The following is a 25204-nucleotide window of genomic DNA, read 5'->3' on the forward strand; positions in this document are numbered from 1 at the left end:
GCACTGCTGCTTTACACAAGTGTGGAGTGCAACCTGAATTAGCTGGCATATTCTGGCAGTCTAATGCATTTGTATGGGTGATGTTCCACTGAAGACTACTGTCAGACTTCCATGTATTGGCATAAATGCTGGGAAAGTCGTGCTCAGCATTTACCTTGGCTCCACAGGATCCATACAGAAGCGTGTGCCAAGATGGGAACAGGCCAAATTTGTAATCTAAGCAGTTTAGAAACAGCCCTTTCTAGATTTCAGTCATTTTAATCTCATTGAACTGTACTTTGAATGTACTTGAACTGTTTCCACCTTGGAGTAAGAACTCCTTCTGCATCTAACTGGACAGATACACAGGAGTAAGAAAGACGCATAAGGATAAACTTTTCAAGCCTTCTCCTACTCTGTCTATAGCAGATGGATAGAGTTGGGGCATAACAAATTATGCACCACCACAATAAACCCAGGACTTTACCCAAAGGTATAACCTAGTCTAAAACCTGCATTTTGATCCCCCACTCTTTCAGCTGTCCTCTCAATTGCCTGCCGCAGTTGGAAACTTTGTGGAGTCTGGGACACAGGCTTTATGTTCTCCAGAATTCTGCAGTTTTCTGCAACTAAATTGAACGTGTATGAACTGAGGGATCCTCCTGCTTCTCTTTAATGAAACAAGTCATAAACCATGGTCCCTGTGAAGACCCAGGATGCCAGTCTCAAGTCTTTTTTACTATACAGTGTAGAGCCCACTGAGAAGATAAGATGTGGACAGATGAGAAAGACCTTCTCAGTTCCATTTTCCATGTATTGTATCATTCCAAACACTGCATGTCACAGCTTCATTCTAGCAGAATTAACTCTAACGAGGAAGAGATTTCAGTTAATTATTCTGCTTTTTCAATACTTGATTTGTGCTGAAAATAAAGTTAGAGACATTGAATGTATGGATTTTTCTGATATAGGTAAGAAACATAGCTGGAACACTCAGCAAAACCATAAGCCCCACAAATCAGAAACCAGAAACAGGACTGCCGTGCTTAACGGCAGGTCTGGCCAATAATTTCAGCCGAAAAACAAATTTGCAAGGATCAAATTACAGTGTCAAAAAAAAATCCAAATCCACATTTTCAGACTAGCCACTCCATCCTGCACTCTTAATTTGAATTCTTCTAGACTTCGTAATTATTGTAATAGTCACTTTTTTTTAAAACTCACAACAGAACAATAAAGGGTTAACAGCCAAAGATTTAAGGGCCTACCTAAGTAACCAGGGGAACATTGGATTTCCCAACCTGAGGGAAAATTTAAAGCATGGATTACTTCCTGAAATCTGCTCAAAATAAAATAAAAATAGCAGTAATTTTGACGAAGAAAAAAAGGAAAAAAAAAAGGTTGTTTCTTCCCAGTGATCCTTGAAGAGCAGAGCAGTGCAGTGGAAGGGAAGGGAAGCCAGCACTTGGCTTGTAGTGCATTAGTGCTCTATCACCTCTACTGCCAAAGCGAACCATTACTTACTAAAAGTGCTCTCTAGACAGGCCCCTACTGGGACAGCGTACCCATCACTTTCTGAAGGGTAGTTTGGAGGATTCCTCCCTTTTTGTTGGACAGTCCCCTGGGTTTCTAAACCTCATGCATTATGGATAGGATCTTAATGGAGACTGGCTGCATAAGCACTGCTTGCTGAGCCTCTCAGCTCAAGACAGCCATTGCTGCTCTGTGCTTTCCACTTTCCTTCCATCTTCTGTATGCCAATTAGGCTCTAATTTGATTTCTGTTCTATCTGTATGAACCCCATTAAAACCCAATTCTGCTTATTACCAACAGCTTTCTTTAAATGAAACTACTTTCCCTCTAAGGATTCTCCCAGATTCAGAGGCAAATCAATCCGCAATTACCCAATGTGTTGCCAGCCCATGCCACTTGGACTGTACCCCCGCTTTGCATTAAAAGCGAGCCTCCAGCTCACCGCCACCTCCTTGGCACTTTGCAACCTGCCACAATGCCGTCCATCTTTGCCTTACCAGATCAATAACGACAATTCTTGTACATAAATACCCTCAAATTACTTCTCTCTACAGTAACACAACGCCGGCGTATTCTCTGTAGTACTGGGTACACAGACATTAGCTCTAATGGTGGTCTCTGCAAATGCACCAATGATTTAACTTCTGAGGGAAAAGAAACTTGCTTATAAGATATTTGTCAGTATCAATAGGCAATTAATATCAAATAGCCTCTTAATGAAGAGTCTCCCAGATTATAATGAAGCTTTGTAGCTGTGTCCTAATGTTCTTTAGCTAAGAAACTTGGGATATTATAAACATTATGGAATCTCACTGTTGCTACAGACATAGAGGAATATGAGTGGGTGCGTGTCTTCTCTTAACAGAAAAGAAAGGGGCAGAACAGAAATAATTTTCTTTCAGAACACAAATAACCACAGTTTTGTATGACTCCTTGGAAAAGAAATAGCTTCAACAGGGTGCACTGAGGCTCTCTTCGTCGTGTCTTTTCCCTGTGAAGATAATAGCTGTTAAAAACAGGAAGCTGGTGTTTTGAAAATTGTATCAGTGTAGCTTGATAATAGACAACAAAATTTTCTACCCTCCACGAACAGATGATCTACTCCTTCCTCTTTTCTGGTTAGCCTTCCCTGTTCTTTACTTCAAGTAGATATGAAAACTGTTAAAAGGTTGTACATTTCCACAAACAATTGCTAACAGAAGGTACTTCAGATTTGGGGAAGATTTTACAATGACAGAACTGTCTTTAAAATCAGGGAGGTCTGAGTAATACTTGAACTCCAGTACATTGATGCTGAGGTTGTTTCCAAAGACAATGAGGACTGATGTCAACATGAGGTTTTCTCTCCCCAGGAAGGCTCTACTGAGAGAATGCTGATTCCCTAACACCTTCCCACGTTGAAGCTGGAAGAACCAGGGGCTTCACAGAATGAGCTCAGATGGAAGTGGTTTTGCTGACATATTACCTGCTGACGGGTGTGTTTTATTCATAATATTCTTGTCACAAGTAAAGTAGGTGCAGAAAAAGCATAATGTGGTATTTTCCTTTTCCTTTCTAGTTCTCACCTGAAGGTTTCTACAAGGAGAGATTTCCCTTGTAATCATCCCCATATAAGGCCAGCAGTTGAAACATTCCAGGTTGTTATGTACAAATGATATCTAGTTTTTCCTGATAGCTGCTCTGATTTTTTGTCTGGAACTTATCCAAGAAGAAGGAACAGAGTCAGACTAAAATTACTAAGAAGCCACAACAGAGATATAGAAAGTAATTAAAACTTATTTCATATCTAGAAACAGTGACCTCTTCAGAGCAAGAATATATCTGGCTATTTTAAGAATTGTAGCAGGCCTTTGTTGAGCTGCATAAATGAGTAGCACTTATATATACAACAGATAATAATAAATATAATGATATTTTATAAAGTATGCACATAAAATGGTAGCATGATAAACTGCAAAAACTGGCAATAAATCCTATTTTTCATTCAACCCTTGCCACCTCACCTGTGCTCTGTATGCTAACTCTCTTCTCCAAGGATTTATCCTATTCCAGAATCTAGAAACAGTTTGAAAAACAGCTGCTGCTTCAAATATAGAATGTGAAAAGCTGCCAGAAGAGTGGTTTCCTTTCTTTTTTTTTTCTTTTTTTTTTTAATCTTCCTCTAGTTACACAGGTTCAAAGTGTAAGATGGATAGCAGTCACTCTTGCATTTATGTTAAACTTAAAGGTCTGTTGCCCTAGTCTACCAGGGCTGGAAATGGGTGCTTTAAACCAGCTGGCCCACTGGTGTCAAGTTTGGGGAAAGGTGTAAATCCTGAGAAAGGAGAAACAAAGCAATCACAAAGCACTTCCTTTTAGCTGTTGGTTCTAGCTAAACAAAACTTCCTGCTCGCATAATGTTGCAGAAACACAGGACTGCTGCTTTTTTCCACTTATGAACAACAAAACTTGGTTTTAACTGTGGCTTCAGCCTCTGGGCATCAGAAAAGTTCATCTGAGTTCAGAACAGGGTAGGAAGCTGTATTTACTGTTGGGAAATCCTGGGTAGAAATACACTGTTTGTGTGCTCTGTAACGCATACACACAGAGCTTAATATATCTGGGACATGTAAAACCTTCTCTGCAGCTTGCTGGAAGCAGTACCCACTGCTCCGGCCAGGCTGCTGGACTGCTCAAAATCCAGGATAAAATCCTCAAATACCATCCAAGTAATATATTTTTGGAAAAAAAAAAAAAAGACTTAGCCAAGATGATACACTATGTGATTGTTCTGAGATGAGGAGGTAATACTCTAGGTACTCTTCAGCTTAGGCAAGGTCAACTAAATGAGTCCGAGTTTCCCTAGAGTCACTGTTTTTTTTTTCTTATTTCTCTTCACTGACCATCATCACTGTTTCTTTCTTAAATCTTTTGACAGCCAAAAACCTTATATCCTCATGGATATGTATGGCACAGACTTCCTACTATTATAGTATAGCTCCCTGGGTGAGTTTTTTTACACTGGAACAAACATATCCACACGGTGAGATACGCTGGAAGAGCCAGAGCAAAAGAATTACACCCCTGGGGGCAGGTAGGTCTGTGGAAGTTTCTGTGTGGACAAGGCCAGGAAGAGAGACTGGCTTCACCACCCGGCCTAATAAAAACACAGTTAACTCACTCTTTTCTCTATAGCTGGTAGCAAAGGAAGTCTTTATGTATTCTTAAAAACTTTCAGTTGCATAATGTCTGCCTGGACTACACCAACAAACACCACCACAGAGTCAACCAAGTTCTAATGAAATCTAAAATACCAGTTTCTACATCTGATGGATTTTTAGGTAACATCCTTACGATCAAACACAATGGTACATTTAAAATATGCAAATAAACATACATTTTAGTACCTCTGTGCACTATTGCCTGGCACTGTGGATGAGTCACCTCGGAATGAGGAGGCTGCAGAAGAGAAGGGTTGGATAGCACAGTTTGCTGGAGAGCACAGCACGGCTTGGGAAGTTCTGTAGGCACAAAAGGCAAACAGTAATGTCAAGCAGATGGCTAAAAACAGGAACCAAATGAGAAAGAATAAAAAAAAGAAAAAAAAGTTCCTTGAGAAACACACACACACATTTATAAGGTCTCACCGGCAAACCAGGACAATGACTCTTTGTACAAGGGAAATATATTACACAACATAAAGCCATATCACTCGCCACACAAAGCTGCATTAAATGAATCCACTGATTAATAAATCAGACATCAAGAACTACAAAAAATTGTCCAGGAACTCTTAATGCTGTATCCTTCAGCTGTGCACATAAATGACATACTATTGTTTCAAGTGGTCAGAATCATATCATATGTAAATATCATAAGCCCTTAATAGCAAAGAGCCTATGCAGATTCTTTTTTTAGCCTAAATGGTAAGAGACTTTGCTTTTGGAACAGGACAGTTCAAATTCTATCTCCAGTTAACCACAAAGCCCCAAGTGACTATAAAATGCAGTAGTGACATCTGTACAGTTTCAGAGGCCACAGATTGTTTCCATATTCTAATTACTACATCTCATTACAATGAAGAAAAATCACTTCTTTTTTTGAGTCGCAGATGTGAAAGGAAGATCTTGTGGTTAAAGGATTCACAGAACTCAGAGGCCTACATTTTTTCTCTTTCCAACTAAATTGCAGACTTCCAGCACAATAACACTCACTTTTTTCCACTGAGTCTTGGAAGATTTAACGCATCCATGTTCACTAAGTGTTTTGATGTCCTCATTTAAGTGACTCATGATCACTAAATACTTAAAATATCTTGCATGCAAAATTTTGATCATCACAGATCAGAAAGTCTGGAAAGAAGAGATTAGAAGAGACTTAATTCTTTATGGACAATTTTCTTGTCTTAATTTTGTTTTTAGAACACTAGACAATTAGGGGATACTATACCATAGTTGAATTTCTCAAAACATAGTCTGTGATTAAATCATTGTTATGTGAAAAAAGCCTGTAAAAGATAGTGTTCAATTCATGTAATACTGCTGACCTTTTAGCTTTTCTAAGGCATCCAAGACACAGGTCAACTACAAACACTGGTTCAACTGATCAACTGCACCCCGATGTTGTTTTCAACCCAGTGCCACGCACTACTAATGTAATTGTATTTAAATTTAAGGCAGCAATTGGCTGGATGGGTGATATTGTCAGCAATCCGCAATTCTTCATCAGCTTTTATAGACTGCAGCATCTTCTTTGGAAACTCTGAGTTTCATGTGAATGCTTGAGCAACAGCTGGCATGATAAGGCATGCATACTTCTGTCCAAAAATATGCACTCTGGGTGCGGTGCGAGGAACAAGGTCAAGGGACATGAGCCTTCAGGCCTAGGTCCTAGCTGGAGAGCTCACGTGGTGCAGGAGCACTTACCTGGTGAGGCACAGTAGGGCAGCACTCTTTTAAAAGGGGTTTTCATGACACATGAATGGAAGTCACCAATGGACTGCTAAAGAATTTAATGAGATTTATGCAGAAAGAGGTTTTTAATGGCACAAAAAATCACCGAGCTTGAATCTCCTACTGAAGCTCTAGAGCCAGAATACCTAAAAGGCTATGAAAAAGAAACTCGTGATTTTTTGTGAAACACAAGCAAATTGATTCAGAGGACACTCCTCTAACCCAGAAAACTTGTCCCATGAAGCAAGGTAGCTCTGCAGACCTGCAGAAGGTCCTGTGAGCCACTGTCTGGAAATATAGGTATTTTCCTGTTCCAAAAATGCAGACGCACCGTGTCGTGGTGGGGGATCCCCAAAGTGTGAGTTACCTGAATAGAGATGTCATTTTTCACCTAAGTAGCATGCCTAACTTGTTTTTGTCAGCAACAGATGCAAAATCAGAACTCTGGGGTTTCAGTCCCCGTTCAAGCTACAGTTATCCATTCTTTCTCTCCAGTTGAGCTCGCATTGACATTCTGCAATACAGAGTTAACTGCAGAGTGAGTGACATTACGGTGGTGACACCAGATCTTTGCAACCTGAACTCTCCAGTATAAACAAAAGGCAGAAATGAATCCCCTGTCTCCTGAGCATTAGCAGTTCCTGAAAAGAGCAAATGCAGAATTGCTTTCCTTATGGTCAAAAATGAATACTGCGAGGAAGTGACTGGAGGGCATTTTAGATTTCATGTTAAAGAAACAAAGCACAAATTGACTTTTTATAAAGGTCAAGTGAAAAAATGGATATCTTAAGGCTGCAGAGAATTTCTACTCTGTGTTCAGTTCTGTTTATATACAAAAACGAGGAGAAAAATATTGTCAGGGCCAGCTTAACAGATGATCTGGCTCGGGACAAAGGAAAGAAAAAAAGAGAGAAAAAGACAGTTTTTTCATGAAAGCCTGGTATTATACACAATATCATTTACAATAATTTTCCTCAATGGAAGTTATTATGTTGCCCTTTCACAAACCATCTCGGCACTAATAAAATCTATCCAGCATGGCTTGCACATAACCTGCAGGTTCCAGCATTTGCCACTGGTTTGTGAATTAGTTGGTTATGTGCTGAAACAGGTATTTAGGATACATAATTCATCCTCTATTCCAAAAATAAACAAAATAACAAATAATACCCATACTGAAAATCATATTTTCACATTGCTTTCACATGAGCTAAATCGTGTCCCATGTGAGCTAACCAAACAGCTTTGTAGTAATTTAAATAAAAATAATAATAATAAACAACAACAACAACAACTCCTGAAGCTGATATTTTAATCTGAACCAGTTTTAACCATTACACATCTGGTGACATTCATCCCACAGTTTGCTTTGTTCATGCCATTGCTCAATTCACTGCGGTCTCAGTACACTGTGGTTCACCTCCTACACGGGAGAGGAGCACTCGGACCAAGGACACCACAGCCTGATGAAAAGGAAGCAAGAGGGCAGCCTGGGGGAAACAGCAGCAGCACTAATGGAAACAACAAAAATCAGAATGGTCAGAAACACACAACCTAAAAAAAGGTTTTGCTGCTTCCTTCCCTACAGCCTCTCAGTGCTTTCTTCTCCCTGCACAAATACTGCACGTTTTGTGTGCTTGCTTGGGAAGGAGGCTACTCCCTTTCCAGAGATCACAAGCGTGTTTCATAAGGGGCTGAGCAAGCTCTTCAGAATAGAAGCCACTGCCCCCAAATGTTCATCTCCCTCCATCTGTACGCGAGCCCTCCCTTCCAGCCCCCTTTAAATTTTCTGCTCAGGGAGATCAGGGTTGTTGGGTCTTTAATCTCCTCCTCACAGTTTCACATACAAACCTTGGCTTCGATATTTGGACACATTTCCTCCTTTTTTTTTTTTTTTAAATTCTCTTTTGAAGCCAAGTCGCTGAGTGAATCGTAAAGGGAGAGAATTCCAAGAGCGTTAGCTTCTCTGCTGTTCCCAGGGCAGGTCTGGGCCAAAATAAACCCCTGCCGTGCCAGCAGCAGTTACTTACAGTCAAACACCAGGCAGCACAGCACTCTGCAGCTTCCCAGTCCGAACTGTCTCCCATTGCCCTTGTCAGAGATAGCCTCCTTAGAGACTCTGTCTCCAGCTGCACCCCTTCCCATGTTCGTCTTGAGTCACAAACTAACGAGCAGAAAAGAAAGCAGGGAGAAGGTAAATAGTCTGCCTTGGATCCTGAAAGTCTCTGCCCAGAGCACAACCTGCTTTGCTCCAAAACTTTTCCGTTCCCACCCTCACTTCTGCTTCATAGGAAAGGTTTTAGAAAGTAGTTACCGAAAGCAGTGGTTTACGGTGTGCCTTCCCTCCACCACTTCTGTTCGCGCAGTGAAGTTGGATGCCGAAACCAAATTCCTGTTAAAGAATTCGAGGAGCAAACGGCCGCCGCTTCACGGATCTCCGGTACGCCAGGTGGGACCAAACCTGACGACTGGGCAGAGAAGTAGCAGGCAGAGATCTGTCACCCAAGTCAGTCATTGCACAGAAAGATGCAATTATTTTTACCTTCTGGAAAGAAGCTTAACCTTAAAGCTCAAGCCATGGTCTGGAGCCCGTTACTACAGCTATTTGATCACGTTACAATTGATTTAAAGAATTTAATATCATTGTCTCATAAATTTCATTACAATCATGGGAAGAATTTTCCCCATAGTTGTTTTCAGTCTTCTACACAAGTAGGTGAATTTGCACCAGCTCTGTTCACACCCATTTTGCATAAACATTTATACCACAACTTCTGGTCAGTGTTGTGTTTGTACAGAGTAAATTTCAAATGTTTATGGGCAAAAGGCTGTACAGGAAACGCCTGAGCATTTGATCAACCAGCAAATGCAAACAACACCGTGACAACTGCAGTTTGAGTGATTGTCAAATAATGGCAATAAACTGTCCATGAGCAAGCCTCAGACATGCAAAATTTCATACATTTATAAAACGATGTCTGATCACTCATTCTGTATAGACAATAAGTATAACCAAGTAAACCGGGGATACTGAAGTGACAAATTATTGCCAGAGGTTCCGTCATCTTCAGGGTAGAGCACTGGAAAGCCTCACACTCTAATTTGCATGAGGTATGCCGGTAAGTCTTCAGGAAAATACCAACCCAATCTATCGCCCGATCTATTCAGAGGCACTATTTCCTCATTTTTTTCAACGCGTCTTCGCACTCCTCTCCAAGACCGGTAAGCTCCCTGCTCACAAGGCTGGCCCAGGAGACAAACAGCTCAACCACTCGCACCTCCACGCCCCGCCTTAGGGAAGAACCATCCTTCAGGTCACTTTGATTCTGAGACGGCATCACTGTAAACCACTGGCTTTTACAGCATTAAGGCATCAGGAAAGCATTCTCTTTAGCATGATCATAAAAACCTGAGAGTGTTTTTGACCGCTCAGTCACAGATTGAAGTGCCTAAGCCTGAACGAGGAGGCTAAGCTGGGAGTCCTCATTCTCTCACACATACACACACACAGACACACTTTTTGTAATTGGTTCTGCTCTAATCACAGCTCCTCCTTCATGCTTTCCTCTTCTTTGTATTTATTCCTTAGCGTTCCTAGCTCCAAATACCAGCCACTGCAGCAAATCCTCTAGTTCTCAAGGGCAGTAATAGTAGAAGGGATTTTTTAATTCAATCAAATGTCTAACAAATCACAGGAATTAACTGGTCTCTTTCATTTGTGTCGTTTTTCTCATGGTTGCAGTCTCCTCTCACTTCCACCCCGATCCTTTTTTCTGTTCCCCCCCTTTTCTGTTTCCATATGAATCTGACTTTTCATTTTCCCCGTCCGCGTTCCAGCTCTCTCTCTCCCCCTCTCACAGTGCTGCTGGAACATGCAGCAGGAAAATGATGGATGATCACCTGTCACAGCTTGTTTATTATAATTCAGACAATCAATTACACATCCCTAATGCTGGTTGTCCCGCTGGAAATTTACATGCTCGGCACAGACCAATGTGAAAATGGAATCTCATTTGCCAAATGTCTTTCTGTGGGTACGGCGTGATGATTACAGTCTGGTTGTTTCAACAGTTGTGTGTGTCTGACAATGTCATCGCTTACTGCTTGCCACAGGTCACATTGCTCTGAGGCATTATTTATTGTGTTCTGCAGGCTGAGGCTTTCAGAGGACAAAGATGTTGCTAAAGCCACCGTGCTCAGGGCATGCAGGCAAGGTAGATCAGAGAGCAGGCACACAGCTCCGGCGCCCATCACCTGCCTTTGTTTCCACTGGTGTGAATTCTTGTACCCTCTCCACCTTCTTTTCTTTTATGGATGACTGCCTTGTATTAAAGGGCTCCTGCCTTGACAGGCAGGGCTCTGGCAAGGGGAAAAGCTGCTCATGCAGCTAAATAATCCCAGGACAGCTAGGGATTTAATAAGGAGCAAAGAATTGCAGATAAATGAGACAAAGGGGAAAACCAAAAAGAGCTTGTAAGCGTTAAGCTAAAATGCAATAGGGGAGTCTGTGCCGAACCTGCTGGGAAAGGGTTCCGTGGATTTCACTGACTGATTTGAGTGGTAGGGTTCATTCTTCCACCTAATTAGAAAGAAGGTGGGAGATCCTGCAGGGAAAAGGATGTAGAGAATGGACTGAGCAGCCCGTCCTGGGAAGGTTTTGATCTGAGGGAGCCACAACATCAGGAAAAGAAGGGAAGATATAAATATCATGTGTGAACTGTGTTAATGAGCAAATTTAAAAACACAAATTTCTGTAAATGTAGGTTTTAGAAATCCTAGGAACGGCATGCTTCAACTGTATGCCCATCTGTGAATAGGGACACGCGTATACATGCAAACATGCATAATATACAAAGGAAATTTCCTCTCCCTTAGCAGGTGAGAAAGGCAAGGATAGGGGAAGGTACCTTTCTTGTCTGGGAGCCAAGTTTCTAACATCTCCCTGTTAATTGGAGAGAAGGACATAAGAATTGTCCCATTAAATCATCTTGCTGCCTCAGGCTTGCTGTTCTCTGGCACAGAAGTCAGCTGCTTCCCTCCACCTTTCCGCCGGACACAGACTGGTTTGGATTTTGTACCTAAAGAGCCTGAGCAAAAAAGCACCCACAAAGTCACTCCCAGAAGGCTCGGGTGGAAGATGGAGAGTAAAATTGTTATACCCACTTTCTAAACGTTGGTCTCAGTCGTGCATGTGGCTGTACTTTTCAATACAGCAGTTAATCTGTCGGATTAGTTACTTCACTTGGTTAAAATTATGTTTGAGTATTCAGCATCTAAATGGTGCTCTTCGATTTCACGCTGTGCACTCATTTGTTTTTCGGCTTTCTGACTTCTTAGAAAATCCTTCTGTTCTATGGTATTATTACATATTTATACTTGTATTGATATCAAGTGCACTTCCAAAAAATTTGTATAATTAATGGCTTGGTTTTCTTTTTCTTTTTTTCTTCTTTCCCTCCATTTCCTTCTCAGTAAAGTTACACTTTTCTTCTTTGACTAATTTCTGACTAGCGTGACTCCATGCCAGATTGTGCCACCACAAAATAAGGAATTCAAGGAAGTGCAACTGTCTTACTGCCACCGACTACAGAGCTCAGGTGCAAAACTGGAGCGGGGCACTAACGGGGCACTAGGGGAGCAGGCCTCATCAAGCATCCCAGTCGTCACTGTGGGGCACTTGCAGAAGGATGGATACCTGCTGATTTGAAAGACCTTCACACGAATTCACAGGAATTGGAACTATCTCCGGGAGCAGTCCTGTCTGTTATAAATGCCTCAGCACTGAACAGGACGGTCTCAAAGCAATTCAAATATTTCTGCATTCTCTCTCCTCAAGGCATTCACCACTGGCTCAGAGTTCGGGGATTCTGGAAGACTTACGTGCCACAGGAGGAAGAAGATAAGGAAGGACACATCCACATCATTTAAAGAGCAGATGTCGAGCAATAGCTCAGACATTGGCCTGTATGAGAAAGGATGGCAGTGCAAACACTCAGATACAGGCACACCAAAGCATGCATACAACGCTCAAAGGCCAAACACAAATTCTGTTGATCTGTGCATGTATGTAGCTCTACAGACGTAGGCTCAGGCACGCATTATGATAGAAAACTTCAGACTTGGCCATATCCCGAGTACGGTTAACCATGCAGGTTCTTAGAGTATTGGCAAAGTCAGGTTGGATGCCCATAAAAGAGATGTTTCATGGGACTTAGATATTTGTGTGCTGGCTTTGTGAATGGTAAACAGTTTGTTTCTGCATTTCTCATCCATATTCTGCATTCTGTTTTCATTTATTTACGTGCGGTGCAATCTCTTGTTCACCGAGGTTTTATCAGTTATACACGTACAACGTATGCACGGATGCAGAATTTGGCCTACTGTGAATGACAAAGAGAGGAAAATATCTGAGGGCTTTTGCTCCCTGTTTTCTTTCTGAGCACATTAAGCTTCTTAAGTTTGAATGTTCCTACTGAGTCAGATATTGACAGACATATTTGCCTTTTAGTGCTTTCAGGTTCATTGGTTGTGTGAACTTGAAAACACAGCTCGTAAATATGGAAAACATCCTCAATTTCAAAAGAGAACGTCGAGGCATTTGGAATTAGAACCAAAATGCAGATAAAAAAGGAGATAAAAAGGAGGAGATTTTCTCCTCCCTAAAACATGTATTTCATACATGAAATGTTGTCCAAAAAGAAAGACCTGCCCAACGCATTTGGGAGAAATGCAAAAACTAATTTCATTTGTATGACTTTGGACGTTCTCAGACACAATCAGACACTTCAACATGGGTTTTTGCAACAATAGCCAGTGTACTAATCTCAAAGCCTGAACAGACAACTTCATACAGAGAGGCGTACCTTGGTTGGATTCCAGTGTTTGGATGTGATAATCTCGCTCCATGAGACTGAAATGTATTTTCCCCACTTATTTTAATATTTCCATCTAATTAATATTTTATAGCAGACAAATACAATACAGTCTGCTTGAACGCAATACCACGAGCCTGTGCTTGTCATAAACGAGGCAGCCTCAGTGCACTGCATCCGAAGATTCAATAGAGTAAACTCTGACCTTTGAGTAATAGAGAAGAGGACTGGTAGATAGGAAAAATAACATAGGATACTCCTAACCTACATCTTCTTTCACTTAAAAAAATCAGAGAGTTCTATTCTCTTACTTCAGATTCTTTGATATCCAAATTTAACTGCAAAACTCAAGAATTCAGCCCAATGGATAAAGCAATTGTCACACACTACAATAAAACCTCTGATTCTTACACAAGAAGCCTCCAGTGAAGGTTCAGATCTATGAGAATGAGAACAAAGAAGTTCTTGTCTCTGTCCAAGTTACTTTTCTTCCCTTGCATTTTCTCCTCCCTAAAACAGAGTATTGATGTCTTTGCTTACTCAGTACCAGTATATATTTTTTTCAAAAATAAGTATACAAACTTTAATCTGTGAGCACAAAAATATTAGCACTGTCTGCAGAAAAGCCATGACATCTATGACACCCCAAAAAACCCTAGATTAAATAACAAGTTTCTACTTCAATAAGCAGGACTAACCCTAAAGAGGGGTGGCCTGCTGTTCAGAAGAGTTGCCTTACCAAAGTGGAGGACGAGCAGTGAGTCTTCCCAGGCAGCAAAATGGTGATGTACTGATGAGACTTTTAAAGATCTTATGAACCAACTACTGTTTTTTTCTCAGTTCTGTGTGCACATAAGTCAGAAAAGAGGCCTTTTTTTCTTCCTCACAAAATACAGGCAGAAGAAAGTACATAGCTTGGGATGACAGCTACAGTTCCCTGAGTGAACAGATGTATGAGATGTAGTTGTGTGCGACAGCAGAGGACCGGAGCAGATAAATTTAGAAGAACCTCTGAGACCTTTGTTCCTATTGAGACCATGTGTGATATCCGTGGTACTGGGCTCAGCAAGTCTGTGTGTAGCAGATCATGTTGGTTATTTATTCATATGTTCAAATCTCTGCCTCGGCAGCCCTGTGAAAAGTAATATTGGCTGCAAATCCCACTGAGTCAACTCAAACCATAACAAAGCACTCTCTCCCTCTGCATATACATGCACACACATGTATACACACACGTGTTGACCACGGTGGTTTTGTTTTTAACTAACCTGTTGTTAGAGGACCAGCACGCTTAGCATTTAGGCTACATGTGCATCTAATTTCACAAATGAGGCAAGAGCATGTGAAAGGGCTTGAGTCCTTCTTACATAGCACAAGGCTTCCTGTGCTCCTGAGAGTTCTGTATGAGTTGGCATAAAACAAAGTCTGCTGAGGGGGTTAGGGAGGAAATGGAGCAATCAAGTGTGTAAGGAGTCACTGCTACCCACAGAGGGAAATGTCATTCTGAAGCCGGCTGAAGTGAATCATATTGAACCCTCAGCCTCTTTTCTTTTTCTTTTTTCCTACTCCTGTCTTCAGAAAGATGCAATAGTTACTAATAGGAAGAAATGTAAACAAATGCTAGCTCTTATTGCTGTAAAATCCTAATTGTATACGAGAGAGTGTTTGGGATCAGGAAGGCCACCTCTGTCGTTACCTGTGGAATGTGAAGCCGGGCTGAAGGAGGAGGGAGCGCTGCGGCATCATTACTACTTGGCTTGGTATATTAGCCAGGCTGTGAAGATCAAAATGGTGCCAGCTGTCTGCAGGTGCTTAGTGAAGTAAGATCTCAAGAGGGACCCTGTAAAACAAGGCGTGCTCTGAGATACTTTGAGTGAGGACACGGTGCCTCCTGAGCCTGGTGCTAGCTGCAGAATGACTGCCCTGAACAACTGCAGGACTGTTCACAGCCCGGGCTGCTGGCTTAGGCAGCCAACCCTGATGCCTTCTGTGCCAGGCTCACAATTCGGTCAGTTCTACCCAGAATGTGAAGTATACCTTGCCTCCTTGACAGGCTAGAGACACACACAGATATATGAGTCAGGGAAGGTTTGTGTGCTCCCAGGGGGGTTTTCTCACTCTCCTGCATCAACTACAAACTTGGGAGCTGCCGCAAGACTCACTTCCAAACTGAGGTGCGGCCAGAAAATCTAATCCATTAAAGAAGCTTTTTTCCTCCTAAACTTCTACCTTGTGAAACAGCCAAATTCTCACACTTACAAGGAAAGTTCCTTTCCTGCTGCCCCCAACAAACTTGCTGCAACTGGAATTGAAGTTTGCTTATTACGGTGGACTCAAGTTACACCAGACGTCTCATTCCTCCTCGCTCTAACTGGTATTTTGCTGTTCATGCAAGTCCCGCTGTTTTACAAAACAGATCCTTTTCTACATTATTTTTGTTACTTATTCGTAGCATAGGAGCACTGAAAAGTTCTCCACCAACTCAGTTTTTGACTGTTAGGCACTACACAATCACATGCAGAGGGACCACCTTTCTATCACAGAATTATAGTCTAAACAGGCGATGCAGACAAAGGGCAGAAAACCAAGAGGCAGAGAGAGTTTACTTGTCCAAGGTCAAAAGCACAGCTGGTAATACAATCTTCCTATTCTTATTCCATTACTCAAACCACTAGGCAAAAGTGTCTTCCTAGCCTCCTCTCTCTCCAGTTCTGATCCACCCGCTCAAAATCCCCCAACTGCGGCGTGTAAACACTGCGCAAATCAGTAACACATGTGGAGAGCTCGGATGCTACCCCGTGCAAGGGATATGCTGAACCTGTCTGGAAAGCGCGACTCAAGACGCACACGAGACGTTGCACGTTGTCACAGGGCTGAGGTGCAAAAAGGGCTCGGTTCGTTCTGCAGCGCTACCCGGCAAGCACCGAATGCTCTCTGCTCCTACTGACAGAAGCTTTCGGTTCCCTGCAGCACCCCAGCCTCGTGTCAGCTCCTCTCTTTCTACACCATCGAGCGCTTTTACAGACATTGCCAACTGATGCATGCAACGTATTTCTGAAATAAAGACCAGGTACTTGTTCCTCCTCTGTGGGCGCGCTCCCCAGAGCAAATGATTCGTGTCGCTCGAGTCGGAGCACCGCCATCCGTGCGAGCGAACGCCTCGCTCTTCACGGGTTGCAGGAGGTAGCAGAGAGGACCCATGATTTCGCCCGCAGCATTCCTGGTCTTGCTTGAGTGCACTTTTTGACAGTTAAGAACGGAGTTTTGCTGAGTCAGGCAGCTCCCCCAGCTGCTCACCGGAAACACAGCTGTTATGCAAAAATAACCATGAAGGCGACAACTTGGGCTTTTTTAGAGAAAACGAAAAGCAAAACACAGTGACCCTCAAACTCAAGAACAGGCTCCTGAAGCTGTTCAGTTAGATGCAATCCTACTTCGTGCACCTCTCCTATTTGGGGCCAGGGCCTGTGCTGAGCACTGTCCTGTTCTTTTTAGGCTGTGTCTGGGTGACAGGGCAGGAACCAGAGCCATCTCCCCTCCTGATTTTGCTGATCCAGACCGGGAAATCTGAGCTCACTGTTTAATTAGGAAAGGATGGGGGAGGGTGACAGGCAGGTGGACAGCTAATAAGTGGAACCCCACATTGCAGCCCATTGCCTGTATCAGGTTATGGAACAATATCGAACCCGGGCTGGCCACGCTGCTGTTTCCTTTCGCCTGTGTCCACGGCGTCCCCAGTTGTGCAGTGGCACCTGTTCCTCTGAATGCGAGCACAAGCTGTTCCCTCGGCGCTCCAGCACATACGAGTCACGACTCTCAGATTCAGCAGCTACTTGGATAATGCCCTCATTTCTTAAAGGGCTCCGGCTCCATTGCTGCTGGCCAGCTCACTACCACCCTGCACAGAAACTGCTCCAACAAGAGCTGAAGTCTGGGAGAGGGCGGAATCAAAACACAGCCACCTGAAATGGGGGAAGCTGAGCAATCACAAGCAAAAAAAAAAAAAAAAAAAAAGAAAAAAAAATGAATTGGCTTCTTTAGGTAGCCAGTGGAAGATCTGCAGTGCTTTGTTGATCCTGAATGTGACCAGCACCGAGGCATCTGCTACGTGACCTCATTTATCACGGTCCCCTAGCTTCCAAAAAGAGTAGCAATACGTAGGGAAGCACACAGCACCCTCATCCTTTGGCTGGGTGACGAGGAGGAAGGAGAAATGAGGGGGTGTCTCTCTGTCCTTCTGTAAAAGCCCATGGTTTTGTTCTACACAGCATGTGCTGTAGATGGGCTAAACCCACCAGGCTTCTCAGCATCCCTGCCATGGATCTGCTGAAACGCCCTTCAAGCCTTGGGCACAGCGTTCATTTTGCCTCCAAACGGGCCAATTAAAGGTCAGTCCTGAACAACCTTAATCGCATTTCACCTCTCCCCAGCCGCTGAGGGAAGTGAGCTGCCCTTTCCCTCGCCCTACAGCTGCTGCCCGGGGAATTACACCTAGCAGTCCCCAGCAGATTAATTTGGAGAGGCCCAAAGTGGCAAATAAGCGAAGAGGGTCCTGTAGCAAGCCGCAGAAAGCATCATGTTAATGGCCCCAGAAATCAAAATGAAGAGGATAATTAAACCTAGGCTGGGAAGGAGGGAGTAGACGGGGGCAACAGAAGAAGAAAAGTTACAGTGGACATTCAAGCGAGGCAGCAAGCAGGTATTAATTCACATAGTGGTTCTGTGAACAACAACGGGTGCCCAGAAATTCTATTTAAAGGCTGTAATATTAATTTAATGGGGGAAAAAATCTGATACAATTCCCACAGAATTTTTCAATTAAATTAATGTGTTGGGCTTTAATGGATATCTTAAGTAGCAAGCATGATTAACAGAAATACTGCATAAATTACACTTATATATTTCATTTAAAAAAAACCTGGCACACGGCCTTGCCATGCAGGGAACCTTATTCTTTTAAATACAGTTACAGCTGGACGCCAGAGTTCAGAATTCCCCTGCTCGGAGATGAACCATTTCCTCTTGGGATTTTTCTCCTTCCCATAGTCTTGACCGGCAGCAATGCGATTCCAGAGAACCAGGAGGAGCTGGAGCTGTGAACCATGCTCTTATCCCCGTTTGTACAGTGTCTGGGGAACGCGGGTCTGGGCTGTGCGCAGGACTCCAGAGTTGCCGCAATACACCTGACGCGTTGTTAACCACAGCTTCCTGCGGCAGGAATGCACCCCGCCATGGCTGAACACTGGGGTAAGACGAGGCCAGGCAATGTAGCAAGGAAGAATTTTAACGACATACTGCCCCCGTCCTAACCACGGTGCCAGCACCACGAGCACAAAACCCAAGGCTCCAAGAATGGTACAGATGTAACCACAGCATCCTGCTCAGTCCTCCACAAAACAGACTTAAGGGCTTTCAGATAAGCTGCCCAGGTCGCGTAGCCCAAACCAAGCCCCGAACTGTACGGAAATAAGCTGCTCAGTCAACATCCCATCTCCAACCTCGTTCCCCTTCTCAACCTCAGACACCTCCCTATTGCCATTCACAGCCCACACGACTGCACCCTCACGCAGGAGAGCCTCGGTGCCGACCGTTTTGACCACTGATACCTCATGTGGTGTTGGTGAGGCCCTCCTAAAATCACGCTGCATTTCTCCCCCCTACTTCCTGCACTAGTGCATAGCAGGAACCAATGCAGAGGTGTCCAGTAGCAGATGTTGGCCATGCGTTACATGTGGTGACTTTTAATTCAGGCAAGAATTGCAGTGCTAGAAGAAGAGGTCTATATATGTACCAGTGTGGTGGGGCAGTGCCCGCAGTCAGCACCGATTGCTCAGGAGCAGCTCTGCAGTGCACCTGGAGAGGAGCCATTGCTCTCTTGGTTTCAGATGGCTCATCACCGTATTAATTAGTGAGTGCTGTCACATAGCTGGCTTACAGATTTTAACATTCGTAATGCAGAGGTGGGAAGAGTTTTGGTGGAAGCTCAAGGCATTGGTTGTTGCAGTACAACCACTTTTAGAAGCTGCATATATCATTCATCAGATGAGCTCAGCATAGTTGTACCCCAGATCTACTGTTTTTTTAGCTTATACCCACACATCGAGCTAAATTTTATCACAGAGATACCACACATACATTTCATACTTCCGCCCACACAATCCACACAGCGATGTATTCAACAAGCTTTACAAATACTTGAATGAGAAGAGGATCCTGCAGATAAAATAGATCCAAGTTTTATTCTCAGCTTAACTACTACGCGAACCGGCCGCCCCTCTGAGCAATTACTAGACACCAACTCTCAGCACCAGTGTCTCTCACCTCACTCTTAATTTTGGAGAACTGGGGCTCCAACTCTCCTCTTGCTTAGCAATTAGCCCTTCCTGAAGAAAGCAGGGACTGATATGCCCTGAACATCAGGACTCAGTTCCTCCAAGTCAAGCCTTCAAAAACGCTAACTTTCTGAATTAGCGGTAATTTTGAGTATTAAAGACACAACAATTAACTTTCTAATTTGCAAACCTAGTTCAATAAATTTTTACAATTTTCATAATCATGAATCCTAAATAAAATTTCGCCCAAGCACTTTAAGGCTGCTGGACAGCAGGTGCTAGTGAATGCTAGGTGTTACTATTTTTCTTGTGAAAATCCTATCAGCAGCTCCATGCTGTGCTATCCAGGACAGCCTCCAATGAAGAAAAATTGCTTGTCACTTGCTGCCTCAAGATGCGAGATAGTTAAAGTTAAGCAGAAGCCATATTGCTGTGTTTTCTCTTTCTTTCATAAAACACAAATAAAGTACCCTCTGGAAATATGTGAGCTGAAGTGACAGGCATCTCTTGAATGCTTTTAATTGCTGCCAAAAATAGTCAGAAGCTTTTATCAAAGTTAACATAGACAAAATTTTCATGGAAAGCATCAGCTCCATGTGAAAAGAAGCTAGCTATTTCATCAGTTAAAATAAAAACAGCAATTACACACTTTAGCTCTTCCAAAAATTCCATTTTACCTTACAACAGTGAGGGACATTTTAAATACAGTGGAGAATGCGTGACACTTGGCACACCAGCTCACTTCTATCACTGCACAGTAACACCATTCCCTGCCACTAGTAGGCAGATTTTAATCATCTTCTTTTCATTATTGTTACAATAGTCCCTAATAATGCCAGTCAAGGACTAGAATCTCATTTGCTAAACTCAGCATAAAGACAAAACGCTCCCAGCATGTTCAACAACAGACGTATTTAAATCACGCATTCAGAGCTCCTGTAACCTTGTATCGCTGATAAAAATTCAAGCTGAGATAGGGGAAGATTTGCTCCCGGGTTACAAAAAAAATTATCCTTCTCTCGTTATAAATGCAACCCGTACATGCTCCCCAGGCCAGCAGGAGGGCCTCTCGTTGCCCAAAGTCCTGTGCACTATAGGGTCAGCCATACGCAACCGCTTTGACCGAAGACATTGGTAGCGCTCTGAGTGCTCGTCCCACCAGCGCTAGCGCGTATCTCATGTTATAGCCAGGCAGAAAACAGTTTTCTTCTCTCCCAAAATGTTGCAATTTCTTTCCTCTTCCTGTCTCATTTATCATCACAAAGAGCTAAGAGGTCTCCTAGGCTGTATTTTTGATTGTTTCCCCCGTTTTCCATGAAACAGAAAGAGACTGAGATGTCCGCGTACTCAAGGCACTCATGTGGAAAATTGTCAGTCTGCCTGCTCCGGACCTCTGACCTGACCTAGATCTGCACCACCGCAGGTAAATTCTCTCAACATGAGGCTTTTATTATTATGGGATAGTGTTCTGGGACAGGTCTTCCTTCTAGCTAAAGCTAGAAGGGTAGAAGGTCTGGACCCAAGGGACAACCCTGACAGCGTTCCCCAGCCACATTCTTGACAAAGAAGACCCATTAATGGGTGTTTTCTGAAACATAAACTTTTTTTTTTAAAACATCCTGGCCAGCTGTAGCCTAAAACCTGTATTTCCTGAACACTGACACCTCCCAGTCAAGCCAACGCATTCACAAGATGTACACGATGCAGAATCAGGCTCCTTGTATTAAATTTACTATTTTTCCAGTTTGTGGTATTTAAGTTTTGCTTCTCTGGTATCCAGAACAAACATACATCAGCATGAAAAGAACCCATTAATATGTCTAATGCTTTCCCCCTAAAACTACCATGATCTCACCACTTCCAAAGCCCAAAGGAAATTAAAGCACAGCTCAAGAGGATGGCGCTGAAGGATACAACTTAAAACCCACAAAAGCTGGGAAATTTCTGTGCAAAGGCTGCAAATCCGGGCTTGGATAGACGCTCATAATGAGCTGTAATAAAATTATTCCAGTCTGTAACCTGAAAAAAAAAGAAAGCTTGCCATGTAGCAAACAGGAAATCCCAGAATTTATAGATGACCCTGTTACAAAGCAAATGTTTTGGAACAAATCGTTCTTTCCCTAGCGCCTGTTTTCCACTGTTTTCTCTCCTGCACTTTCCCCTATAATCCAAAGGCCAGAGCAGCACCGTCTGGCTGCCGCTGGTAGTGGCACTCCTCGGGCCCACACCCACCGGCACAAGACATGAGCGACTGAGCAAGGGACTCGGCCTGAAAGCGTGCCTGGGTTTTTTCAGCTCTATCAGTAAGCATAATACAAGGTATTACCCTCTCCCTGTAAAACTTGCCTTTTTCTGTTCCCATTGATCATTGTAACCGGAGTACAATTACTTCTTCTACTATAAAACTGAAGTTTAAAAAGCCTGTGCCTAGGTGTGTGACATGTGGAACTTCTGTCCTCAGCCAATCCTAAATTTCACCTGCTCCTTGTACGTGCAGTAAAGGGGACTGCAAGGAGAAGAGAAGCAGCAGCAAAGAAAACACCCTTCGCCAGCTCCCCTCCTTTTCTTCTGCTGCTCGCTGTGGTTCAAAGACTCAAAGGGACTGCTGAGAAAAGGGGGAGCTCTCAGTAACCCAGGTGAAGGTGGTCAGAAAGGAGAAGCACGGCTGGGTGCCAGTCTCACCAAGACAAGGAGGAGCCGCTTGCCTGCCTTCCTACCACCACAGCCCTTCTCACTCCTTTGGGAAAGAGACCCGTGAGGTCAGGAAATGCTGCGAAGAGCCACGCAGCACATCCCGCGCGGCCTTTGGGTCACCTCCCAGAGGCGTGCAGGACAGCTGGAGAGGCTCTGCAGGACTGCAAAAGGCCGTGTCCCTAAACGCCTGGCTCGGGAACGCCTGCTGCCCCACTGGTCTTAACCCAGTAGCTGGCAGGGCTGACAGATCTGCCCTGCGGGCACAGCGAGCATGTGTCTGCACTTGCTCCAGGTAACAGGGTCACGCAGCAGAGACTCTCTGTTATCTGTGCTTTTACAAAAAAACAGGCGTGCCAAGGAAGGCTGGGCTCAGCTGCACCTGAAAGAGCAAAGTCTGTGCTCCCAAAGGACAGCGTTCACTGCTCGGCATGACCCAAGGACTTGACTCCTGGCAGTACGGAAACCATCTATCAGAGAATCTCTCTTTTCCATTTCTTTTCTTGCTCTCATCCTATACTAGGACTGTTTAAAGTAACAAATAGACATTACAAAAATGGCAAAAAATACACACATTTTTCTTCTGCAGCTATCAAATTGCCTGGGTTCCTAAACACTTTAAAAAAACAGATATTGAATATGTCTCTCCTTAGCGAATTTACTCTGGAGCATAAAGCATTTCCCACAGGAAGTCTGTGAGGCTCAATCACTATGACACAGTCAAGGGAAATTTAGACAGTCAAGGGAAATTTAGACTGATGTTTGAGAAGCCAGGACAAAAAGGATCAGCCCTTCCCAGGATGAAGAGAAGGTGCCTCAGCTAAGTGGGGCTGGCAGAGCAGCTCTGAAATTCTCTTTAGATATGCAATTACAGTTATCCCTAGGGGTTTTGCTTTTGTGATGTTGCTTTTTAAAACCCTTCTCCAGAGTCAACAATTTGCCTGAATCGCTTCTTACTCATTTCATCTTCATGACTTCTGAAGGCATCTAATGAGCCACTTTGAAGTTTGCCTGAAAACAAAACAGAAAAAAAAAAAGGCAACCACCCTGAGATGACATTAAATCTTTCTCCTGAAACTATAATCTTCAGGATTAGAGCTCAGCTCAGCTTTGTTTTAACACTCTGCTATCTTTGGATTAATGGACTTTGTCCTTATTAAGTTGAAATATCTTGGGGAGCAAATCCAAAATGTGGCACCTCTGATAGAGTTATGCAGCCTTGATGGACTATATACAGACTCAGAGCTGGGTCCGAAATTAAACATTTGAGGAAAGCAGTTTGTTATCTCAGCTTCTGTTCAGAATACCATCTTGGCCCAGTCAGTTCTTAAAACACTGCAGGTGCAATTGTGTGCAATTTAAAATGAGATAAATCTGGAGTTGCTCATGGTTTTCAGCAGAAAGTTTTAGATTTACAGTGGTTCGAGTGCTTAATCTGGCCTCATATCCCTTGGTCAACCCCGCATATGCACACTCATAAAGCTACAGAAGCAAACATAATTAAAAACACTATTTAACTTTATTGCCCGACTCCCTTCTCAATATCCCTCCACAAAGATGCATATTTTTGGTAATTTAAGAAGAAATCAAAAGAGTGGAAGATCTATGGAGATACGGCCAGTCTCTGCTGTGGCTGCAGCCTGCCAAATCCATCAGCTATGTGGTTTACATGGTTATTGCCATCAGCTGAAGAATTTCTTTCTTCATTTTAAGAAGAAGGAAAAAAAAGCTTTTCTATTTTTGAAGACAGCTATCAACACTTTGTTATACAAAAGCATTTGAACTGTCTTGTAAAGGGCCCAATTGTACTGTGAGCTAGTTCTTCCTGAAGGGAGTCTGCAGGCTTCAGCCAGTTTATTCAATCATCTGTGCTAAGACTGATAATGTCGATGTGAGAGAGGCTGGGATTGTCAGCCTGTCTGAACGCTGACAGCTAGGGACAGATTTTCAAAGCAGCTCAGCTCCCACATATAAATGGCCACCTCTTAAAAACTGCCTCGCACGCAAGAAGCCATCAGCATGCTGTTTGCTGAGCAGTTTTTGAAATCCAGCCCCACGACGGATATGCAAAGATAGCCAGCCTGCACAGAGGAATCCGTTTCAGATTCTCATGGGGTATTGTGCCACCAGCACATGTGTTACCAGAGGAGCTTGTTTTTTCACTCTGCATTTTGTTAAAGCCAAATCCTAGGAAGGAAGTGAGTCGTGGCACTTATCAGAAGGTCCACGTTGTTCCAAAATATGGGCAGGAATGGTAACAACTTATTTCACTATTTGCCTGCATTCTTCTTTCTGCAGCCATGCACAGAAGGTAAGTTTGCAAAGTTCTCCATTAGAGCCATACATAGGTTCTCCTATTTTAATAGATCAACATCTGATGGAACAGCTGATGGTGAGACATCATCCTCTGTCCAGCCTGACACATGGATGGGATTAGATTTGATTTAGGCTCTTTTAGCCGAGACTCCCACCTTAATTTAACAAAAAAGGGTCCCTGTCTGTCAGCACCTTCTCTTTTTGCTGAGGTTTTAGACTGAAAATTCTTGATTTTTGTACGGAGGTTCTGAACTAAAAGGTTCATTTCAGCAGAGGTCTCATTATAACCTGACAGTTAATTTGCCACGAACTGCGAGTTTTAGTCAGCATTGTGTGGTTTTTGAGAGCAGTTTTGATGTGAACAGCAATACACATAACCAGTGAGTCACATAATGAAGCTTCAGTGCTTGAAGGCAAGGAGGACACAGCAAGCCACACCTTTGACATTTTGCCCATTCCTCTCTGCTACTCGCACCAAAACATCATTAGCTGTGCAGCTGCTGGTTGGAAACGTTTCCATAACTCCATGATGCACCAGCACAGTATTTGA

General features: G+C 43.2%; 1 protein-coding gene across 1 annotated transcript in view; it reads right to left on the reverse strand.

The window, feature by feature from the left end:
- LOC310883250 (uncharacterized protein) overlaps positions 1 to 25204 on the reverse strand; it is a 75000-nt gene that overhangs the window by 18674 nt on the left and 31122 nt on the right. Inside the window, exon 2 of the mRNA XM_083803266.1 lies at positions 4899 to 5012. Coding sequence (XP_083659392.1) covers positions 4899 to 5012 — 114 coding nt within the window. The remainder of the gene's footprint in view (positions 1 to 4898; positions 5013 to 25204) is intronic.

Source organism: Anser anser, assembly GCF_964211835.1.
Source record: "Anser anser genome assembly, chromosome: 18".
NCBI lineage: Eukaryota > Metazoa > Chordata > Aves > Anseriformes > Anatidae > Anser > Anser anser.